Genomic DNA, 22,101 nt, shown 5'->3' on the forward strand with positions numbered 1-22,101 from the left:
AGAGAGAGAGAGAGGCAGAGACACAGGCAGAGGGGGAAGCAGGCTCCATGCAGGGAGCCCAACGCGGGACTTGATCCCGGGACTCCAGGATCACGCCCTGGGCTGAAGGCAGGCGCTCAACCCCTGAGCCAACCAGGGATCCCCCCCACCCCAGAATTGAATCTTAAAGGTGGTTGAGTACCTTGGATTTTTAGGTCTTTCAGACTCCAAGTAACCATTTTCTCTATCACCAGATTACTTTGGGTCACTCAGTAGCCTGCTGAGAGAGCTCCCTATTCTATTCTGGCAGAAAGTGTTTTCTGTTCGTGAATAGATAGGCTCTTCCTTGTATCTTCTTGCAGATTCATAAATTACATATGATCACAGATTTGGGGTAGGGCTTTCACAGAGAGTACTGGCAGCTTCTATTGGCCTGTCAGCATCCATAATCTTTCCCCCATACCTAATAACCTACGACACACCCAAGGGCCATCAGATGACAAATGTAGCTTCTTTATTTGTCCCAGTTCAGCAAATGAATTGTCCATTGTCCTAAACTTATTAGAGAACTTATCTGCGACAAATTACAAGCTGTTACTTACACACATTAAGAACATATTAAGAGTATTGAGGCACACAGAAAAGAAAAGGAATAATTGATCTCCAGTTCTAAAGACTGAAGTATAAGGCTTTATCCTGGATGATTCAGCTGCTACCAGCCTGTGAGCAGGAGAATTATGTTATTGTTTGTTTTTTAATATAAATATGTAAACCATATCTTTAAATGAATCCTAGTTTATGACCTAAGCCTGATTACGTAGAAACTGGTCTAGGAGTTTGGGTTCATAGAAAATACATTGGCCCTGGTGTGACATGGACCTAGATTTGAAGCCTAGCTGTCACTTTCTGGCATGTCAAATGAAAGAAAATAACCTCAACTGTTGAGCTTCTGGCGCCGTGAGAATAACAATAATGTGTCATATGGTTTGTGTGAGGCTTAACTGTAAACACAGACTCCCCAGCACCTTACATCATAGGAAGTAAGTAACCTTGGGCTCTTTTTGCACTCCTTTTCACTCTGTGTGTGTGTATGTGTGTGTGTGTGTGTTTCAAAGAATGGAAGCAGTTGGTGAACCCAGTTAATCAAGACCGTTAGTATGGCTGACAAGCTGCATTACTAACCAGACGGTTTCAGTGACAGATAACTAGTTATCTGGTTGTGGATTGTGAGTGGAGATTCACAGTCACAACATCAATACAAACAAAATTATAAGGGAAACATGCTGGAATAGCCGCACATATGTTTTCAGTGGGCCTCTGGGAGAGAGACTTTCTTGGTTTACTCCAGTGTCATCTAGACTCAGATCCAGAGACCCCTGCAAATCCAATGGCATGATCTTAGGGATCAGTTCTTTGAAAAAAATATTATTTGTTTTTCATTTTGATGATATTTCAAAATTCCTTTGCTATTTATAGAAACAAGCATCTTCTTTTTGAATTAACATTTCAATTAATCTTTTTTTTCATCTAAAATTCAGCATTTTAGATCCATAAACATATACTTGAGTAGCACTAAATATATATTTTTTTCCATATTGGGAGACACTGGTTTCTGCTATCCTGATTTTTTGGAAAGAGGAGCATAATGAGAATGTAGTAAGACTAGCACTAAGACATAGATTTATACTTGGCTTTTATTTTTTTTTAAAGATTTTTTTTATTTTATTTATTCATAGAGACACAGAAAGAGAGAGGCAGAGACACAGGCAGAGGGAGAAGCAGGCTCCATGCAGGGAGCCCGACATGGGACTCGATCCCGGGTTTCCAGGATCACGCCCTGGGCAGCAGGCGGCACTAAACCGCTGCACCACCTGGGCTGCCCTAATACTTGGCTTTTATCATAAAACCATAAAGTTTCACTCTTTTGGAATCAAAGTAGACCAAGTGGGCTATAAAAATGGAAATCAGTAGTTTGTGGTAGGGACATGTGGAATGCAGCTCTGTTCCATTTGAAAAATACTAAAACCAAGTATTTTACTAATATACACACATTAAAGATCTTTACCAAATATTTCATCCATTCTGTAACTGACATGTCCACCAGAATTTTCTGTCTACTTGGAAATGATATATGAATATGAGGTCTTTGCCTTTTGACACCTGTCTTTTTCTGTTTTCGTAAGTATACAAAATCACTTCTCTTTCTGTTCTGACTTCCTACTACCCATAGACACTCCAGTCACCCGTATTCTTGATCTGCTAGTGGCTTCCATTTGTCACTCCGCATAAGAAGAACAGCTTTCCCGGAGGTGATCCACAGCAGGGTGAGAGGCCACTAACACCATGTTCTGCACGAAGCTGAAGGATCTCAAGATCACAGGGGAGTGCCCTTTGTCCTTACTGGCACCTGGGCAGGTTCCCAAAGAGCCAGGAGAAGAGGTAGCGGGAACCTCAGAAAGTGGCAAAGCAACTCTGCCCATCTGTCAGGATGTCCCTGAGAAGAATGTACAAAGAAGTCTTCCTCAAAGAAAGACCAGTAGGAGCCGAGTCTATCTTCACACTTTAGCAGAGAGTATTTGCAAACTGATCTTTCCTGAGGTGAGTGCTTGCCCTTTTGAGATTTTACTGATATTTTGAAAATTGTAAACGAGTATTTTTAAAGGAAAATGTAAACGCGTGCTTTCTCACTTTCAAGGCTATAATAGATGTAGACTGTTTCCTGGAAACATATAAACACACTTCTTGAAAATGATCATGTTCTTAAATTATGTTTAATCTTAAAACGTTTAAGATCTTGAATTCTTTTAAAGGGTCCTGCACTCTGATGAACTTTATGACTTTGAGCAACTGCTTAGCCCCTCTTATCCTCAACTTCCTTATTGTAAAATGGTAGTAATAACAGTACCTACTCCCTAGAGTTTTAATGAGCATGGTCTGAAATAATCCATGGCCCTTGCCATCCCTTAAGTGCCTTAGGTAGTTGTTAGCTATTATCTTAAAATTAAATTCCTTGAAGAATGACTTCTTTTCTATCCATTTTCTTCTAATTCCAAAGAGCGTTATATGTTCCCTGCCCATTTGTGGAGGTGGGAAAATCTCCGTTTCCACCTCCAGCTCTGTGTCTGAAGTCTGCACAAGCCAGGCTTGACCTGCTTCCTTGAGTCAAGGTCATGGCCCAGTGCTTGCAAATTAGCTCCCGACACTTCTTCTTCTTCATTTTTTTTTAAAAGATTTTATTTATTTATTCATGAGAGACAGAGAGAGGCAGAGACTTAGGCAGAGGAAGAAGCAGGCTCCCTGCTGGGAGCCTAATGTGAGACTCTATCCCAGGACCCCGGGATCACGACCTAAGCCAAAGGCAGACACTCAACCACTTAGCCACCGAGGTGCCCCTAGCTTGGGCACTTCTTGATACAGCTCTGTGAACTGCCTAGCCTCGTGCCACTTCAAAATCTGGAGCACCTTCTGTTAATCCACCTATAAGACATCCCTGGGGACAGGACACGTCCCTAATGAGGTCACATATCTTAGGAATGCAGGGATATGTGGAGAGTTCCTCTCCTCCTGCAGGGCTAAAGAGAAGAGCAACTGAAAAGTCTTCATGATGTCTTCCACCCTCTGGCAGTGTTCACAGTTTTATATGAACTCACTTAATCTGGGAGATTGCACATTGATCTAATCCGACTCCAGCTATAATCACTGAAAATTTTCTGTTAACCCAATACCACCCCTCTGCTTTGGGTGGAGCGCTGAAGAACCACAGGCTACTGAGTTTTGAAACTTAAAGGAACTTCAGAGGTCATCTTGTTTCATTCCCAGGAAGGACCTGGGACGACTTGTTAAACGACTTGACTTTTACAGTCGCACAACTTTCAAAGGGAAGAACAAGTACTGCTGTCAACAGAATGACTAGAGCGACTGAGAAAGAAGAGACTAGCATTGAATCTTGAAGATGGAGAAATTAGAATCAGCAGAAAGTTGGAGGAACTTACTTCAAATACAGTATTAGCACAATAGTACTTTGGTTAATGGTCTTTGAAATGGAAATATTTCCTTATTCTCACCCCACCCAAGTTACTAGACAGCCAGCTTTGGCTAGGATGAGCGATGTCATCCTTCTCAGGGAGTTGGTTGGCATCATCGTCTGGGAAGTGGTTGAGACTCTCATTTCCAAGAACAGAGTGAGATGCACAGAGATGAACAGATGGTGAGGATGGGAAGGCTGGAGAGCTTCCATATTTTCCCTGGGTCCTGTCATTACCATGTTGGCTTCATTATTTTGTTTGATAAATTTTGAATTCCTGCCATTGAAGTCAGACACATGTTGGAATCTCTTTTTAAAACACTCTGAATACCAACTCTAAATGACATTTTACCTTTTCTCTGGTTCTTTATTTAGAATAATCTGTGTTGTTTGTGAACTCACAGGAATAACCATCAAAATTTGACTACAGCGTCACGTAGCAGGGAAGGCAAAGCTATAGGATCTCTAGGGATAAAAGGTAGAACTCTGACAACTGAGGCCATTTGCCTCATGACAGTAAATGTCCCACTACCAGATGTTTTTGGACTGTATGGTATTCAGTGTAGATTATTTCATCAACTGTCCAAACATCAGCGTGTCTTTGATCAAATACAGCTTTTTTTAATTGATTCTTTTTTATGTAGACAGATTTAATGCTTAGCCTACTGTTTAGTTTTAATCCTATCAGCAACCTAAAGGAGAGGCTCAAAACAGCATTTGACAACATTATAGTTCTTGTTTTAGATAATTAAATTTAACTATGCAATCGTGGTGTTTTGGGTTTGTTTGGGTTTTTTCTGGCAGAGGAGGGGGTAAATATCCTTAGCAGATTTAGAATAGGGAGCTGTCATTCCAGAGTAGCAGAATAGAAGGGCCTGAAAAGGTGTTATGTTATTGCTCATCCGATGCAAACTTTTCATTTCTGTTTTTTTTTTTTCAATAAATTCTAGATTTTTCCCCCTGAGCTCTATATGCACTTTAAAACTGAAAGTCCTTCCCATAACTCATTTTATTAAAACAGAAGCTTGTTCTATTTTGCTTAACTCTGCTGCCTCACTTGACCAGTGGAAACTGTAAGAGGGATATAAATAGTTGTTAGGGAAAAAGGAATTTCCCAACTTGGAGCATAACCAGAAAATTCTTCACTTTCCTCTGGACAAACTACAGAAAGAATCAACAATTACATAAATACACGTATAGATACATATGGTTTTTATATGGAATGCAAAACATTGGCAGCACTGCTAACCAACGCTCTACATCCCACTTACCAACTAGAGAAAACACGCGATTAAGAGAGATTAATAGATAATCAAGTATTTCTGAAGCATCAAGGATTACATACAAATAACTTAGAATGTGGAAAAACTCATGAAATACTCAGAAATCAATAGAAGAGAGTAAAAGTGTAAGTATTTGATGAAAACAATTGGTTTAAAGAAAGGAAATTAGTACAAGTTAAGGTAAATGCAAGATTTGTTTGAAATCAGTGATCAACGGACATTGGTGAAAGCTTGGATTTAAGGGATTAGGGAAAAGGGAAAGACAGATAGCTCCAGACTTTTCTAGGCCAGGACATGTAAATGAAATATGAAACATAAATCCGCATTTGTAGTTGAGAAAGTCAGTGGGGGGCTGGGTGTGAGAACAGGAATTTGCTTGGCTTGAGCCCCGCTCACACTGAAGTATTGGCAACACATCCAAGAGGATTTCCTGACCCAGAGGAAGTGGTGCCCACCATTCCTTCGTGGAAGACCTGGCACTACCAAACTGGAGTCTTCTATTTGGACCTCAACTCAGCTTGTTTTGTGGCTGTCAGCAAGACCACCCACAAAGGGCAAAAAGCCTGTGAGCCACAGCCCACATCCAAACTCAAATTAGCCAAAGCTCATTGTTTCTTCCCAGATTGGAGAAACGTCTAGAAAATCAGTCTCCGTTTCCGAAGCATAAATTCACCACGCTCACTATTAAAGTAATCATGTTTCTGCTCGATAGAAACTTTCAGGACAAATCTTAAAAATATGTATCTTCAAATGAATTATGATTTAAGGGAATGCTTAAAACATTTCTTTTCATTTTTTAGTTGGAGCGGCTGAACCTTGCACTTCAGAGAACATTGGCAAAACACAAAATAAAAGAAAGCAGGTAAATTGAACCACTTTAGTTGTGTGAACCTCCCATTACACTTACTGACACCCCTGCAAATAGCCACCACTTAGTGTCTGCATCGACACGTTTCGAATCACTGTGGTATGTGAGAACTGGACTGAGTGCTTTAACTGCTACTAATCTGAAAGTAGGTGCATTTATTTTTCACATTGAATACATCACTAAGCCCAGGTTCATGTAAAATATTTAGGATTTGACAGCTGTTTATGCAAAGGCACAACTGAGTTTCAAGCCTGGGTTTCTTGGAGCCCATGATTTTAACCATGTCGCCGTGTACTGCTGCTTTTTAACAAGCCATCAGGCCTAGTCTTTCCAACTAAGAGGTACTGTCAATACTTAACAGGTAAGGCAGGGACCCCAGATGATAGGCACAGGCTCCTTGCCTACAGGATACTTCCTAAAGGTGGAGCAGGGTCCCAGTGCCCACCCCCACCCCCGCTTCCCACAGCTTAAACTTCCAGTTGCTGCATCGGGAGGAAATTGAAGAATCAAAGTTGGGGGGTGGCTAAAAGGAAGGGGTTGACTCAGGAACCTTGAGGCAACAGCTGTTTATCAATCCCAAGGGAAGTGTTTCCGTATTTTCATAACCAGTTTGGTTATATTTGTGGGCACTAGCTGAGTATCAGTTCCAGTTAGACTTTTGTTCTTGCACCCTGTCTTTTGAACATTTTTTAAAGAAAGCTTTTTGTAAAGGGTTAATATAGAAGTTTTTGTTTAAAAATCTGCTTTATATAGTTTTTCAAATATATCTTGGCACATTTACTGCTGGCAGATAATGTGATTGGCCTTGGTTTTGATTCCTTGAAGTTGCAAGGATTATTTCATGTGTAAATAATAGGATAAATACTTGTGTTCAAATTTGCAGAAATGAACATTGTAGCTTTGCAAACCAGTACCATTGCGGGAATATTTTATAAATCCATTCATCAGTCTATTTCTCATGAGCTGATTATCTGTCCTTAATTTTCCCAGTTGACTAACTGGTCCCAGACTCCAGGCAGCAGGCAAGCCAAGAAGGGATCAGCAGGGGTCCAGAAGGAGAAAGTGTGAATCTATGCGTCTGACAGAAGCTTTATTTACATGAGTGATACAGAAAGCATTCCAGAATGCCTCTGACCTTAATTCTCAGCGAAGCTGATAAGATAGCCACAAGTCACCCTAGCTATGCTACTGTGTCTGTCTGCTCAAGTCCTTGGCAGCCAGTTGGCTCCAAATTTATTCTCAGGGCTTTGTGTTCTGAAATGTTCCTAAACTAGTTGCACGGGTTCAGTTAGGATGTATTCCCAGTGGGGTATCTCTTTAAAAATACCTCAAACTAAAAAAATAAAAAAAATAAAAATCATTTTATTTGGAAATCTAAAACTTTTTTTTACCACTTCCTTGATTTCTTAAAGAGCTGATCATACTTTTAAATTGTCTTAATGATAATTATTCAGTTGTTGAAATAAGATGACAAACCTTCTTCTCATGACTGCCTGCTGATATGCTAAATGGCTTCCCTCTGCTTTGCTTTTTTAGTTTCTTGGATATAATTTTTTGTTTCCTTTTTTCCCCATCTCATTTTGGAAGGTCAGCTGCCATTTCTACTGCTCTCAGCTTACCAACCACTGACCATAACTCTTTTTTTTTTTTGGACTGTTTATTATCTTATATTTGAGAAGCAAAAAATCCATGTATTAAAACAATAAACTGTCCTTAACTGAAGACTGGAGCCCCTTGCTCCCCACCTTTTAAGTGAATGAATTTTAATGCAGCCATTGTGATATCTCTCTGGGTTGGCTTCACAGAGAGCTTTTGCTTTGTTTCTTTTCCTGGGATCTTTGGATCATATCATCATATTTGTGCATGGCTGATGTGTGTGTGTACAAGCACACACACATTTGCTGGCATATATGCAAGCTTAGTCCTTTTTTAAAAAAAAAGATAAAGATAGGAGACTTATTTTTAATTGTTTTATGTGCTGTTTGTTATTTTTTCTTTTTAAAATAACATCTTTAATTAAAGTTTTTGCAAAGGTAAAATATTAAACTTAAAATGGGTCTTAGTACATCAAAATACTAAACTCTCTAATTGTATTCCAAGAAGGTCTTTAAAACATAATATCTTGTATATCACAGAAGAGCAACCTTGATCTGCAATTGTACAGGATGAATTTTACAAACATAATAAATATATTTACACCCTTATACATAACAGTATGTACAACAGCAGTTGACAGTAGTAGTATTATGTGCTGTTGGGACTAAGTTTTGTTCACATCTCATATCATGGGTGCAAAAAATTGGCAGAACTGGGTTCTCTGAGCAGAAATTCTCTCATTCTTTAGGAAAAAAAAAGAAAAAACAGAAATTGCTTAAAAAATAAGCAAATCTGAAGATGATTCATATAAAGTAATATATTACAAGAGGTATGGGGATATCTAGATTCATCTAGATTCAAACTAGATATAAAATTATGTAGTGATCCTCAACCAATTTAGATAAGAAAGTATTTCTACCTAGCACTTTGTACAATTATAAGCAGCATGCCTTTATGTGATAAAATAGTGGACTGAGCAGTTTTCCTTCTTAAAAATACTTACTTTGAAACTTTTCTATATGTATTGTGTTTTACTGAAATTTGTTTAAAATTTAGATTTTTGCCTGTTTGTAAAATTGGTTTATCTAATGACAAACTGACCTACAAATAGAAGCTTAGGTGTCTTTTCACGTGGATTAGTGATTTGGCCAGTTTGGTCATAAGAAGTCGTCACTATCCGAAACCATCAAAAAACAATTAGGTAAATGTAAATCAATAAATGAGTCATCCAGTCGAAATTACTAAGACTTTTCATTAATCAAAATGTATGCTATTATATTATCAACTTCTGTTCTGTAAAAACCAATGCAGTGTGATTGAATAAAGAATAGATTTCTTTAGTTACTAATTTTTATAAACATAGTTCAATGTAATAGTGCCTGAGAGTTAAATATATAGAGCCTTAAACTCAGAAGCAAGATATACTACATATTTGCTTTAGGAAAGAAGATAGTGAAACTTAAAACGTGAAATCCATCAGTATGTAAAATTTTCTTCTTGATTGTGTTATCAGAAAAATCCGGGGCAGATTTCTTCCCATCCCCCTAGTTGGCCATTTCATACTTCTGGTTCTCTGCCAGTGTAAACCTCTATATTACTAGCCTAGGAAAAGTTAACTGAAAAGGTAAATATGCTTCAAAAAATGATGAAACACTACAAATCAGGTATGTTTTGAGGTTTTCCAACATTGTTTTGGGTTGCATGTGTCCTTGTTCCTCTCCTCTAAACTTGATAAATCAAGGTTTGTCTCCACAGAAAAGGTAGGTCAAATTATTTTGTCATCATGTCTATATGTTCTGATCTGAAGTTGTAGCATTCATTTGTCAGTTTATAATTTAAGATGTTGACATGTTTTCAGGAAATCTTTGGAAAGAGAAGACTTGGAAAAAATAATTACAGACCAAGCAATTGCAGCAGGTAATAGAATTGTTTTAAGAATATCTAATTAGGGAGTAATTATATTTACAGAACTAATATTTTACCTGTAAACTAATACTTTCTACTAATAGAAAAGTAAAAATTAATTTTCTACTAATAGAACAGTAAATATTTTCTACTAATAGAAAATAGCAGAACTAATAGAACTAATATTTTCAGTAGAACTAATCTTTTCTCCTAAAATATTCATATTTATTTTTTGGTGACTTCCAGTGTGAAGTATTCAGCATTATGTATTGTGTTAACATAAAGAATAATTCTTTTCATTGCTGTGTATTTTTGTTTGACCGAAAACATTTCCTCTTCTTTATAATGTTTATTTGCTGACACATAGATAAGGCCGCATGGGAAGCTGACTCATAGACATTTACATGCTTTGGTCTTGAACATAACTAATTATTCCTCATTTATGCATGAAAAATTTTATTTAACAATGTAAAATAAAGAATTTTTTTAAAGATTGGAAACAATCCTGGGAAAAAGGACTAACAGTGTTCTCATATTAATAATTTGAGAAAAAAATAATAATTTGAGAGAGGCAAGTGGATGGGTAACTTTGTCGTACTATCCTTTTCAATGTTGGAGGACATGGCCCAATGGGTTAAATCTTTCTAAAAGTACACAATATTAAGAATTTGATGATGATGATGATGGCGATGGCTGACATGCTGAGCCTTTCCTTGGAGCCAGGCACTGTTCTAAATATAGTCTCTACACATCACCACAGTGCTATGAAAAGGGCACTATTGTTTTTCCAAATTACAGATGAGGAAAAAAGAAATGATACACAGAATTTAAAGAATAAAGGAGATTAGGGAAGGAGAAGTTACAGGAAGTAAATATATTCCAAACAAATATTCATTTAGGTAACATTAAACAACAAGAATGCTGTGTTGCTTTAAAAAAATTATAAATCACTTTACATCAACTCTAGAGAAAATGACAAAATGGAGTTTCATAACCAGTGACTTTAAATTCATTCCTAAAAAAAATATAAATAAATAAATAAATAAATAAATAAATAAATAAATAAATTCTTGTCTGATATTCCTACTGATGGAGGACCTCCAAGTGAGACAGTACTCCTTTATCAAGATGTACTGGTTTGTCATTAGCAGAATGATGGGAGAGCTTTTTTCTGAAATTAACTTGATTCTGTAATACTGATTGTTCTTTTGTAAGAAGAATCTCCTAAGGAAGATTAAAAATTGTGTGCTATGCTTAATGTATCATTCTTTCGTGATTAAGTGATTGGGAATTTTTATTTGGAGTTACAAGAATTGTAGAAACTAGTCTGTGTAGATAATTTGAACGTAGATGGTCTGTTGTAGTTGGAACTCTTGTTACCAGACGTAAAGGGAACTAAATCATCAACTCAGTGTTAAAAATAGTAGTAACAGTACAGCCCTCCAGGACGATGTATTTGATAATGTGGAAAATGTATTATTTGCTTTCAGGAGTTCCAGTGGAAATCGTCAAAGAATCTCTCGGTGAAGAACTTTTTAAAATATGTTATGAGGAAGATGAACACATCTTGGGTGCGGTTGGAGGAACCCTCAAAGATTTTTTAAATAGCTTCAGCACCCTTTTGAAACAGAGCAGCCACTGCCAAGAAGCAGAAAAGAGAGGCCGGTTTGAAGATGCTTCCATTCTGTGCCTGGATAAAGATCATGATTTCTTAAATGTTTACTATTTTTTCCCTAAGAGAATCACGTCCCTGATTCTTCCGGGCATCATTAAGGCAGCTGCTCACATATTGTACGAAACCGAAGTGGAAGTGTCACTACTGCCCCCCTGCTTCCGAAATGATTGCAGCGAGTTCGTCAATCAACCCTATTTGTTGTACTCCCTTCATGTCAAAAGCACCAAACCATCCCTGTCCCCAGGCAAACCCCAGTCCTCGCTGGTGATTCCGGCTTCCCTCTTCTGTAAGACTTTTCCTTTTCATTTCATGTTTGACAAAGACATGACCATTCTGCAGTTTGGCAATGGCATTCGAAGGCTGATGAACAGGAGAGACTTTCAAGGAAAGCCTCATTTTGAAGAGTACTTTGAAGTTCTGACTCCGAAGATCAACCAGACGTTTAGTGGAATCATGACTATGCTGAACATGCAGTTTGTTGTCCGAGTGAGGAGATGGGACAACTCTGTGAAGAAATCTTCCAGGGTAAGGAAAATGTCATGGCACTTTGAACAGGAAATAAATCATTTCTTGGTTAAGGACTAGAAATGAAAAGGTAAAAATACATGCATCTCTTGAGACATTTTGATAAAACATGTTTAAAACAAGTCTGACACCATTTTAAGGCAAAAATCAATTTAAAGCAAAATCCTTTCTGCATTCATTTGCTTGCTTACTTGATTCATTACTTCCCAAATATTTACTGAGTGCGATCTACCTTTTAAAATTCTTTCAGAGCATTTTTATAAATGGAATTAGGTAAATATTTATATAAAAATATGTTTTCAGTCATCATCAAATAGCTGGCAGTTGGGAGTAACAAGAGGCATTATCTTGCAACAAACATACAAAAACTACTTGTTTCTTATAGGAGACCACTAGATGGATTTTTAAATCAATATATTTAGTAGACATGGAAAATCAGTAACTTTGTTAACTGTTAGAGAATGTTGGGGAGTGGGGTTGTCCTCATGGTAGAGAATCTGGGTAATCTTTTAGTCCAAGGAAAGAGTTTGCAAAATCATAGTTGATGGTATGAGCAAAGCTAACGTTGAAGCTTATGATGCATATAACTTTGGAACATGCATGATTCCAGGAGATTTGCAGGTTGTTCCCACAATGAAAACAGTTTTGCCACTTTTTATCATAAAAGCAGTGGAGCTAAAGGTTCAAAATAGGTACTATGGAAAGATGTTCATTACAGCCAAAAAAATAAAAAAACAGTGAGATACATTTTTCTGTGTGAAACAAAACAAAATGCTACTTGCAACTCCCTTTTTTTCACTAAACAACACGTTTTGGGCATTCTTGCATGTCATGAGGTGTAGGTTGATTTCCCTTTTACAATGACTGCATAGAATCCTAATGTTTGGTTGTCCTCTATTTCGCCAGTCCCCTGTTGAAGGACATTTGGGTTGATTTCTACTCTTTGCTGCAGGGAACACACGTACACATATTTGCTCACACTCGTTCAGTAAAGCAGGATGATCACCTACCGCCTCACGTCTCTTGAGGCATCCTTGGCACGATCCTTTACACTGCCTGCTACTATTGAAAGAATACAATAGCAGAAGCGTCAGCGTTCCCCTTAGTGAGAAAGCCTTGAAGCAAGGATTTTTTGCATTGTTTACTGAAAATCCTGATCTCTATGTAGAGTTACTCCTATCTATCCGCTCTTCAAACGTCCACGTGCATCTTAGAACGCACAAGGAATTCAAACCACAAGAAAGCGTCCTCTTCCTTTTCAGCAAGTAAGAAAAAAATAGAATTTAAATACAAAGGGATTGTCACTGTCTGCCTTTCTGTTTGTCTCAAAAAGGTATCGGAAACTTACAGTTGATTTGCCTTTGCTTCACAGGTCATGGACCTCAAAGGCCAAATGATCTACATTGTTGAATCCAGTGCAATCTTGTTCTTGGGGTCACCCTGTGTGGACAGATTAGAAGATTTTACAGGACGAGGGCTCTACCTCTCAGATATCCCGATTCACAATGCACTGAGGGATGTAGTCTTGATAGGGGAACAGGCCAGAGCACAAGATGGCCTGAAGAAGAGGCTGGGCAAGCTGAAGGCCACCCTTGAGCAAGCCCACCAAGCCCTGGAAGAGGAGAAGAAGAAGACGGTGGATCTCCTGTGCTCCATATTTCCCTCCGAGGTTGCCCAGCAGCTGTGGCAAGGGCAGGTTGTGCAAGCCAAGAAGTTCAGTAATGTCACCATGCTTTTCTCAGACATCGTGGGGTTCACTGCCATCTGCTCGCAGTGCTCGCCGCTGCAGGTCATCACCATGCTCAATGCACTCTACACTCGCTTTGACCAGCAGTGTGGGGAGCTGGATGTCTACAAGGTAGGGGAGAGGAGGGCAAGGCCCATTTTACAGGCAAGAGTTGCTGGGAAAAAGCATCATCACTAGGACCCGAGTTACAATGCCGATGAAAGGCTTTCTCTGCAAGCCGCATCCTGGGAGCAGGCATTGTGCATTAATCATGTGGGTGTTCTCTAGCCAGAAATAGCTCTGAATCTGCTCAGAAAGAGAGATAATCATTCTATGAGAGGACTGCCCCATTGTCTTCTCAAAGAATAAGCCTATAATGCGGGGATGCTAGCCTGAGTGGAGGATAGGGTGTAGGACCCATGAACTGGTTCAATTTAAAAGTCAGTGAACAGGACCCTTGGCTGTGGCAACCGAGTTGAATTATTAATCATGAGATAATTTTAAGTATGACCTGCGTGGGGTAAAGTTATCCTTTGTAAAAGTAAAAGTACAGAAGAAACATGGTGTTATACAAACTGTCTTCAAATAGGTTAACTCAGTACAGAGGTAACGAGATACTTTGCATGCTGATTAAGAGGAAAAAAAAAACACTGACTTAAGGCAGTATTGAAGAAAGGCCAAGGACAGAGACATCTGTGCAAAGAGAGACCTGTCTTCAAATCTTGTTCTCTGCTTGGCTTTGGAAGCTGAGAAAGTGAAGTAGCCTTTCTCATTTCTAAAACAGAGAAAGTAATATCCACCTACAGAGTTTATATGCACGAATAACATACATTATGTCCCATAAGCTTCATGAACATGACTGTTCCAAAGATTATGGCAAATAATATCTGTTATTCAAGATACCGCAGGATTTATTGAGTGCCTCCCATGTACCAAGCATCATTCCAGGCATGAGGAGGCACAGTAATTATCCCTAACATGTACTAGCCTTATTTTAATGGAATTTTATTAGCCATGAGAGAACAATGAGGTGGTTTTGTGTTCTGTGTTCCTAGAATTAAAACATTTTTTTTTTTTTTTTTTTACTAACTTAAAGTCTTTTGCATTATTTTAGCCATTGGCATTAAGAATAGAGCACCCTTCTCATTTATGTGGCTTGAATCACCTTTTAGTTTGCCATGTGCAATCTGGCATTTTAAAGTTTCACTCAACATGAAATAAATACCTTATTGAGGAGGAAACAAATATTTTGTATGGGAATACATAAGCTTCTGCTTTGTTCCAATCTAGATTCTAGAAATAAAACCTTCCTTTAAAAAATTTCCAGCAGGAAATTCCAGACAGAGTCATAATTCCCTTGGGAAAAAAAAAAAGAGGTCCATGTATACTTACTGATAAAATAATTGGCTTCATTTAGGTTAAGCTTGATGGCCTCTTCTGGAATTTATTATATTTATTAGTAGATAGTTTCTATCTTGACACTGTCTCCTCTCAGAATTGTACGAAGAAAGGCTCGCTCTCCTTTGCTGCTGCTGCTGCTGTCACTGCTAACAGGGGCAGTAGCCCTATTCTACAAATTTCAACTTGTTGAAACTAAAACAATTCAGTTTTTCCAATCAAGTATTCAGAATCCGTGCTGTTTACCACGTGGTTAGTAGCCAGAGAGTTCCGTGGTTAATCCAACCACAACCCAAGCTAGCTAGTGAATCATCTGCTCTGTCTGTATTTCCATCCTTCCCTTCCCTTCTGATTTTGCATGAAAATACCTGGAGACAAATCAAGAAGCTTCTTAACCATGAGATAAATGTAAGATATACGGATTGTGAAATCATAAGCTCGCCTGTGAGTGTGGTGGCTTCCAAGAAACAGTCTAGCTTTTTTGTTTTCCCCAGGACCTGTTTGTACCAGGACTTTATTTAACTTCATTTTCTTGTTGTCTTTAGTCTTTGGTTCATTTTTCAATTCATTCAGTACTCGTTTTTTGATTGTTTTAGCAGATATTTACTGTCATCCAGGATTGGCCAGCATGAGTGAAAAGATCTCATGTCGGGGGAGAGAAGGGCGGGCTGACCAATGCCAGATTTCCATATGACATGGTGAATGCTCGATTCTGAACACATGCCCACGAGGTGCTATGACAGCATAGAGAATAGTCATCTAACACCAAGTAGGAGTGAGGCATCACTTCTGATTCAGTAACACTTATTGGGTACCTGAGACATGTTAGCCATTATTTTAGGTACTTCGTATATCACTGGGGAAAGTCTTATAGAGAGGCACTGCTGCCTGGTTCACTCCTTAGCAAATATATCGGGCACTTGTAATTTAGGAGTTAATAAAACAGACAAACTGAGATGGCTAACATTTTACTGGGGGAAAGAGGGAAAATGAACAAATGAGCAAGTATATAGTATTCCAGTTAGTGTGATATTCCGGATAGAGCTAAACAGGAGAAGTGCAGAAGATAAGGAGTGATTGCTATTTATAGAGGACAGTTGCGGCAGGCATTTCTCATATGGTGATGTTTTAGGAAAGGAGGGACATACCAAGTGGCTGTCTGTAGGAGACTGTTCCAGGCAAAGGAATAGCAAAGTGGGAACATGCTACATACATTTCGTATGTTTGAGGGATAACAGGAGGCCAGTGGCACTGGGACAAGGTGAGCAAGAGAGAGGATGAAGAAATAAAATCTGAGATTAGCAGAAAGGTCAGAATTCTAGGGGCATTGTAAGAGTTTCAAAATTTATTCTGAGGGAAATGGAGAATCACTGAAGGTTTGTCTGCCTTTCTTTTTTCCTTTTTCATCTCCATCCCTCCAGACTAGAAGGTTTGGGCAAAAGGAGTGATATGATTTAATAAGTTACAGTAAATATTTAGTGGAGAAAAGAAATGCAGTGGTTACTATTTGGTGGATGATTTGTGGATTTAAATTAACCAGTAGCTTTGTCATCAGCATCACAGACGGATAAAAATCCTCTGTTACAACAACAGTAATGACAATGATGACACTTGGAATTTATAGAACAGCTTGATTTTCAATAACCTTCCAATAGGACCATTGTTTGACATCTTCATTTGTGTCCTTTATTATTGATATTCATGTAGACCCACTTATAGTTCCTCTGAGAATCCTCAAATCCTTTTGAAAAACTATGTCTTAGTTTTGTATCACACTTTCTTAGTAAATTCGTATGACATTGATTGACCAGTGACTGTTCAAAACACTGTATGCGGGCAGCCCAGGTGGCTCAGCAGTTTAGCACCTGCCTTCAGCCCAGGGTGTGATCCTGGAGACCCGGGATCGAGTCCCACGTCAGGCTCCCTGCATGGAGCCTGCTTCTTCCTCTGCCTGTGTCTCTGCCCCTCTCTTTCTCTGTCTCTTTCATTAATAAATAAATAAAATCTTAAAAAAAAAAACACTGTATGCTAAGAGGATATAACATCGGCAGGTGATTCCAAAAGCTTTAAGCAATTTGTTATAAACACAAAATATCATTTGCATTACATCATTTGCCTCTACAGAGCCATTTAGATGATGGGAGAAGGGAAAAAAAAAAAGGTAAAATGATGTGTTGAGTCAGCAGCAAGTCTGGGAGTAGAAGCCACTCCCTGATGTTGTGCTCACAGAACCACACTGCCCTCCAGAGCAGGTGCCTGATGCAAGGCTCCCAAACCTTATGACTTTTGCCATTTCTGAGAGTATCTGATTGACTCTGATTTGCCACAGGGCCCAAACACTGAGACTTCTGCTATATGATGTTGTACTATATTTTTTCCGAACTTGTATTTGTAATATGGAAAATATCTGTTATGTGTAGGTGGAGACCATTGGTGATGCGTATTGTGTGGCTGGGGGATTGCACAAAGAAAGTGACACCCATGCCGCCCAGATAGCACTGATGGCCCTCAAGATGATGGAGCTCTCTGATGAAGTCATGTCTCCCCATGGAGAACCTATCAAGGTGAGGCAGACCGTGTATTGTCCAGCAAATGTCATGGGAAGAGAGTAAATGCTTATTAATTAGTTATCCAAAGAATAGAGCATCAGTTGGGGTTTAGTTGTGGAGAGCAAAATCTGTAAGTTACTGAGGCTGGGAGAAATTTTTGATAGAGTATCCAGTGGCTTACAGAATCGCTGAGAGGACAAAAGAAGCCATCTATAAGTGAAACCTTCAAAGAAGGGCTCCACTGGGTGTTATGCTAAATGTTGGCAAATTGAACTCCAATTAAAAAAAGGGGGGGGCTCCCAAAGCTCTTGAGAGCCATTGCTTTTTCCAAGATCAAGAAGCTGGTTCTGGAATTCTATCACCCCAGCTGCAGTCGGCAAACGTCTGTGTTCAGAAACCTGCTGCCTCTGTTATTGGCACTTCTTATAATTTGAATCAGGTTCGTGGAAATCCTGCATCGTGACCCTCACAAAATCAGGGACTGGAAACTAGGCCCTCTGCTAAGCATGCCATAGGACACCCAAAGGCTTCCACAGTTGTGCTTGCACTTGGAAGCAGCAGAAGTGCGGTCCCGGCAAAAATCCCGGCTTCCAGATCGCTTGCGAGTGTATCTGATTCACCAAACCAGAATGCATCTGGAAAATGCAAGCGAGTTTGGAAAATGTAATTTTTAGTTTTCCAACCTCTGCAGTGGATGTCATGACACTATAATGAAAATTGACTGCTAATCCAACCCAGTATTTTCCAAAGCACATAACACTCTAACATTTCTAGATTATCTCAGAATAATGTCTTACTGAAGCCGAGAAGATAAAATTACCATGCCAGGCATTAGTTTACTAGAATACAAGAAGATCACCGTGACTCGTCCTACACATAGTGAATCTGCTGCTTCATTTTTATAGGACAGTCCTCTATTGATGATTTTCAGAAATGGGACTTTGAAGTCCCAGAGAATCCTATATGGCATGCTCTAAAATCATAGAAAAAAGAAAAAAAAATGTAAAATACAAAACTATACTACTCAGAAGTGTAGGCTTGGCTCTCTTCGTAATGGAAGCCATATGTTGAGCCCAGTCTTTTCCTCCTTACCCTGCTACCCGATGGAATGAAATCAGAGTGAAAGAATAAAAACTATTTCCCCCCCTCCCCAAACTCTACGTGTTTTTCCAACATGCCATATGTATAAATCATCTACCACTGCTGATTTCCTTACTGACATCTACCCACTTCGGCTTAGAAAGCTGCAGGTGGAGTATTGATAGAAACCAGAGGGCCGAATGTGGCAGGGAGAGTAAGTGCAAAGTGAATTTGAAATCAGATTCCTGTTACTCTCCTTCCTCTTCCCAAGATGTCCCTGACGAGACATGTGCTGCGTCAAACGGGGTCCCCAAAGGGAAGACTCCCCCAGCAGGTTTCCACTCAGGACGCATTGTGCATCTTAAACTTTGGATCATTGTCTTGTGAATTGGAAATGAAATTTGTGAATTTGCATGTGAATTTGAAAAATTCCCCGGAAAGAAAGCTGTGGCTGTTGAGAGTGAAATTCAGAACCGGAGAAGGGGACGGAGGGAGGGAGAGCAGCATGGGAGGAACCAAGGGGCATTTTCATTGTCTGGGCTGTTTGGATTGAGTGATTAACTGATGATTGATTATGAAATAGAGAAAAGTTTTATGATAAGTTTATCATGGACAAAGCTAAAATAACTAAGTACAGAGAGAGAACCTGGTTTAACCAGAAGAGGGCCCAAAAGGAGCAGAAACTTTCTGATGTAAATTATGTGCTAAAACTGTGTTTCATATTTAGACACAGAAGATAGCTTTTTGTTCATACTGATTGGTTGGTACATGGGCAAAACTGTATTGTCCTAAAGAAGAAAATACCAGATGTAACAGGTACCTAAGCTTTGCTGATTAAAATGAAATTGTGACAAAAAAGAAAATGAAATTGTGACAAAGAAAGGACTCTAAAACTAATCCAATCCTGTGTTTTATAGATGAAGAAAGAACGAGCGGGACATAAAGAGACTCACAGAAAGTCAGACTGTCCATTGTTAGTAGAGTTTGGTTGGGGATGCAGGGCTCCTGATTCTTACTCGTGTGTTTTTGTTTGTGCAGAATTCATGATTTCACATCTTACAAGCAAATGATTCCAGAACGTTGTTAGCAAATATTTAAAATTAGTTGTAAAACTAGGCAAAACTAGAGTCTTCTGAATTGTGAATAACATTAAATCGTTGAGTACTTGGCCTTTGTTTAAAATGCATATATCTAATGAAACTTTTTTTTTTTAATGGTCCACTGAACAGAGGACATGAAAAGAATGCATGCGATGTCCGATCGTCATATAAAATATCCCCACTTTAACTTACTGTATTGTAGCGGCAATTTAAGAATTTGGGCATCCCATAAGAACATCAAGAATTCAGACCTTATAGAAGATGCCTGTTCAAAATATTGTTTTAATTGTTCTCCAAATCACTGACAATCTTCAGAATTCCCTTTTTTTTTTTGAATCTTCAGAATTCCTAAACTTTCACCCCAGCATATCAGAGGCCGCACATTATATCTAGATGTGGCCCAGCTCTGGTTTTTCCATACATCCAGGAGTGTTTAACAAAAGTATATTATGGGGATCCCTGGGTGGCCCAGCGGTTGAGCACCTGCCTTCCGCCCAGGACGTAATCCTGGGGTCCCGGGATCGAGTCCCACATCAGGCTCCCTGCAAGAGCCTGCTTCTCCCTCTGCCTGTGTCTCTGCCTCTCTTTCTGTGTGTGTCTCTCGTGAATAAATAAATAAAATCTTTACAAATTAAAAAAAAAAGTGTATTACGTAATGACAAAAGTCATCACGATGTAGCTCCAAGCAGCTCCATCTCTGCTTCCTCTGTCACCGTCCGCTTAAACCTTACAATTCCTTTCTCCTTTCACGTTAGTCATTGAGCAGTGACAAAGTGTTTGCCGTAGATCTTTTTATTCTGTATATTCTAAGAACTGGCTTCTCTCGCCCCTGCCTGACAGTGCATTGGGAAACCCCACCTGGGGGCCAGGAATTTCCGTCTGTCTGTCTGACTTGATGGACAGAGCAGGTCCACGTCCACAGCCATCCACCCTTTGTCGTGTCCCCCTGGTGACCGTGCGAGGTGTGCCCGGAAGGGGGTGCCCCGAAGGGGGCTGAAACAAAGATGCTCTTTTTTCCAGACCCAAGTGCATGCAGAGTGGAGAGGAGCTGAGGGGGGACTGACCTTGTATTAGGAATTTTCAGCCGGATGCGAGTGAAGGGAGGTTGGCAGGAGGTTTTGCAGAAGAGGGGAACAAAGGGTAAAAGCATTTAAAGGGCGTCTGTATAGTCCTGCTGAGCGGGAAGCGTTTTATCCCTGACGGGGACCTTGTGTCACCTTTGGCTTCCAGATGAGGATTGGACTGCATTCCGGGTCAGTGTTTGCTGGAGTCGTTGGCGTTAAAATGCCTCGCTACTGTCTTTTTGGAAACAATGTCACCTTGGCCAACAAATTCGAGTCCTGCAGCATACCACGGAAGATTAACGTCAGCCCAACGACGTACAGGTACGGTTTGCATTGAATGCCTGAAATCTATTACTTTTGTTTATCTGTAGTTGGCATTTTCTCCCATGGATTTTTCCTCCCTAACAGTCTCTGGCTTAGATAACCCTACCAAGAAGAAAGCAAGACCTTCATGGCCCTCGCCTTTTTAAACATGACTCTGCTTCATAAGAACAGCTCTCCAGGGACACATGGGGCCCCGGCGTGATCCCTGACATGTCCTGTCTTCCCCCACGCTGATTCTTGTCAAAGCACCTATAATGCTCTCCTGCTTCGATGGCTCTTCTGACAGCAGTACAGTCCAGGCACTAGTCACCCGGACTTGGTACGGTCCCCACGGGCTATAGGGCCCGGTCCCCAGGATGCCCTTACCTCAGATGCCAGACAGGAATACATTGGATCTCATTTTAAGAATCCAATTATAATGGAAACTCTTGAATAACAAAAGGTTTTCCAGATATGTGGGGTAGCTCACTTACCAAGCTAACTATCCCCAGCAGGTTATCTTTCCTATTCTCCGAGACCAGTGTTTTATAGCATCTTCTTTCCCCTTGAAGCTCCACAACCTCTCCTTTCCAGCCCTGAGTCTAAATTGATAACCTCACTTCATGTTTCACAGAAGAAGAATAAAAAAAATGCAACCAGATAAGCACTACACCACCTTCCGGGGGCAGATCCCATCAGCCTAGCCACCCCAGGGCCCTTGTCTTAGGCACTTATTCCGGGGCAAAGCCCTAGATGCCCCGCTCCCCTTCCAGGCGATCCCTCCAGGTTTGCTCGGAGGGCTGCTGCTTCTTGCTTTCTCAAAAACTTGTCTCCTGAAAATACTTGCTTGCTCTCTACGATTAATTTCTCTAGTGAAACGATTACTCCCATCAAAATACAGACATATCTTTTACTATCAAACCTCTTAAAATAGGATCGTCCTTGTTGCCAAGTGTATCTCAGCTACCCCCCGTGTTTCTGTTCCTTTTTCCAGCAAAACTCCTTGCAGGAGTTGCTTATGCTGAC

The 22,101-nt window shown here is 39.7% G+C and overlaps 1 protein-coding gene across 1 annotated transcript in view; it reads left to right on the forward strand.

Annotated features, from left to right (window-relative positions):
- Positions 1 to 22,101, forward strand: part of GUCY1A1 (guanylate cyclase 1 soluble subunit alpha 1) — a 60,259-nt gene that overhangs the window by 29,972 nt on the left and 8,186 nt on the right. Inside the window, 7 exon segments of the mRNA NM_001018035.1 lie at positions 2,210 to 2,577; positions 6,087 to 6,148; positions 9,609 to 9,667; positions 11,146 to 11,855; positions 13,228 to 13,713; positions 17,400 to 17,543; positions 20,939 to 21,093. Coding sequence (NP_001018045.1) covers positions 2,323 to 2,577; positions 6,087 to 6,148; positions 9,609 to 9,667; positions 11,146 to 11,855; positions 13,228 to 13,713; positions 17,400 to 17,543; positions 20,939 to 21,093 — 1,871 coding nt within the window. The 5' untranslated portion in view covers positions 2,210 to 2,322.

This window comes from Canis lupus, chromosome 15 (genome assembly GCF_011100685.1).
Source record: "Canis lupus familiaris isolate Mischka breed German Shepherd chromosome 15, alternate assembly UU_Cfam_GSD_1.0, whole genome shotgun sequence".
Classification (NCBI taxonomy): domain Eukaryota; kingdom Metazoa; phylum Chordata; class Mammalia; order Carnivora; family Canidae; genus Canis; species Canis lupus.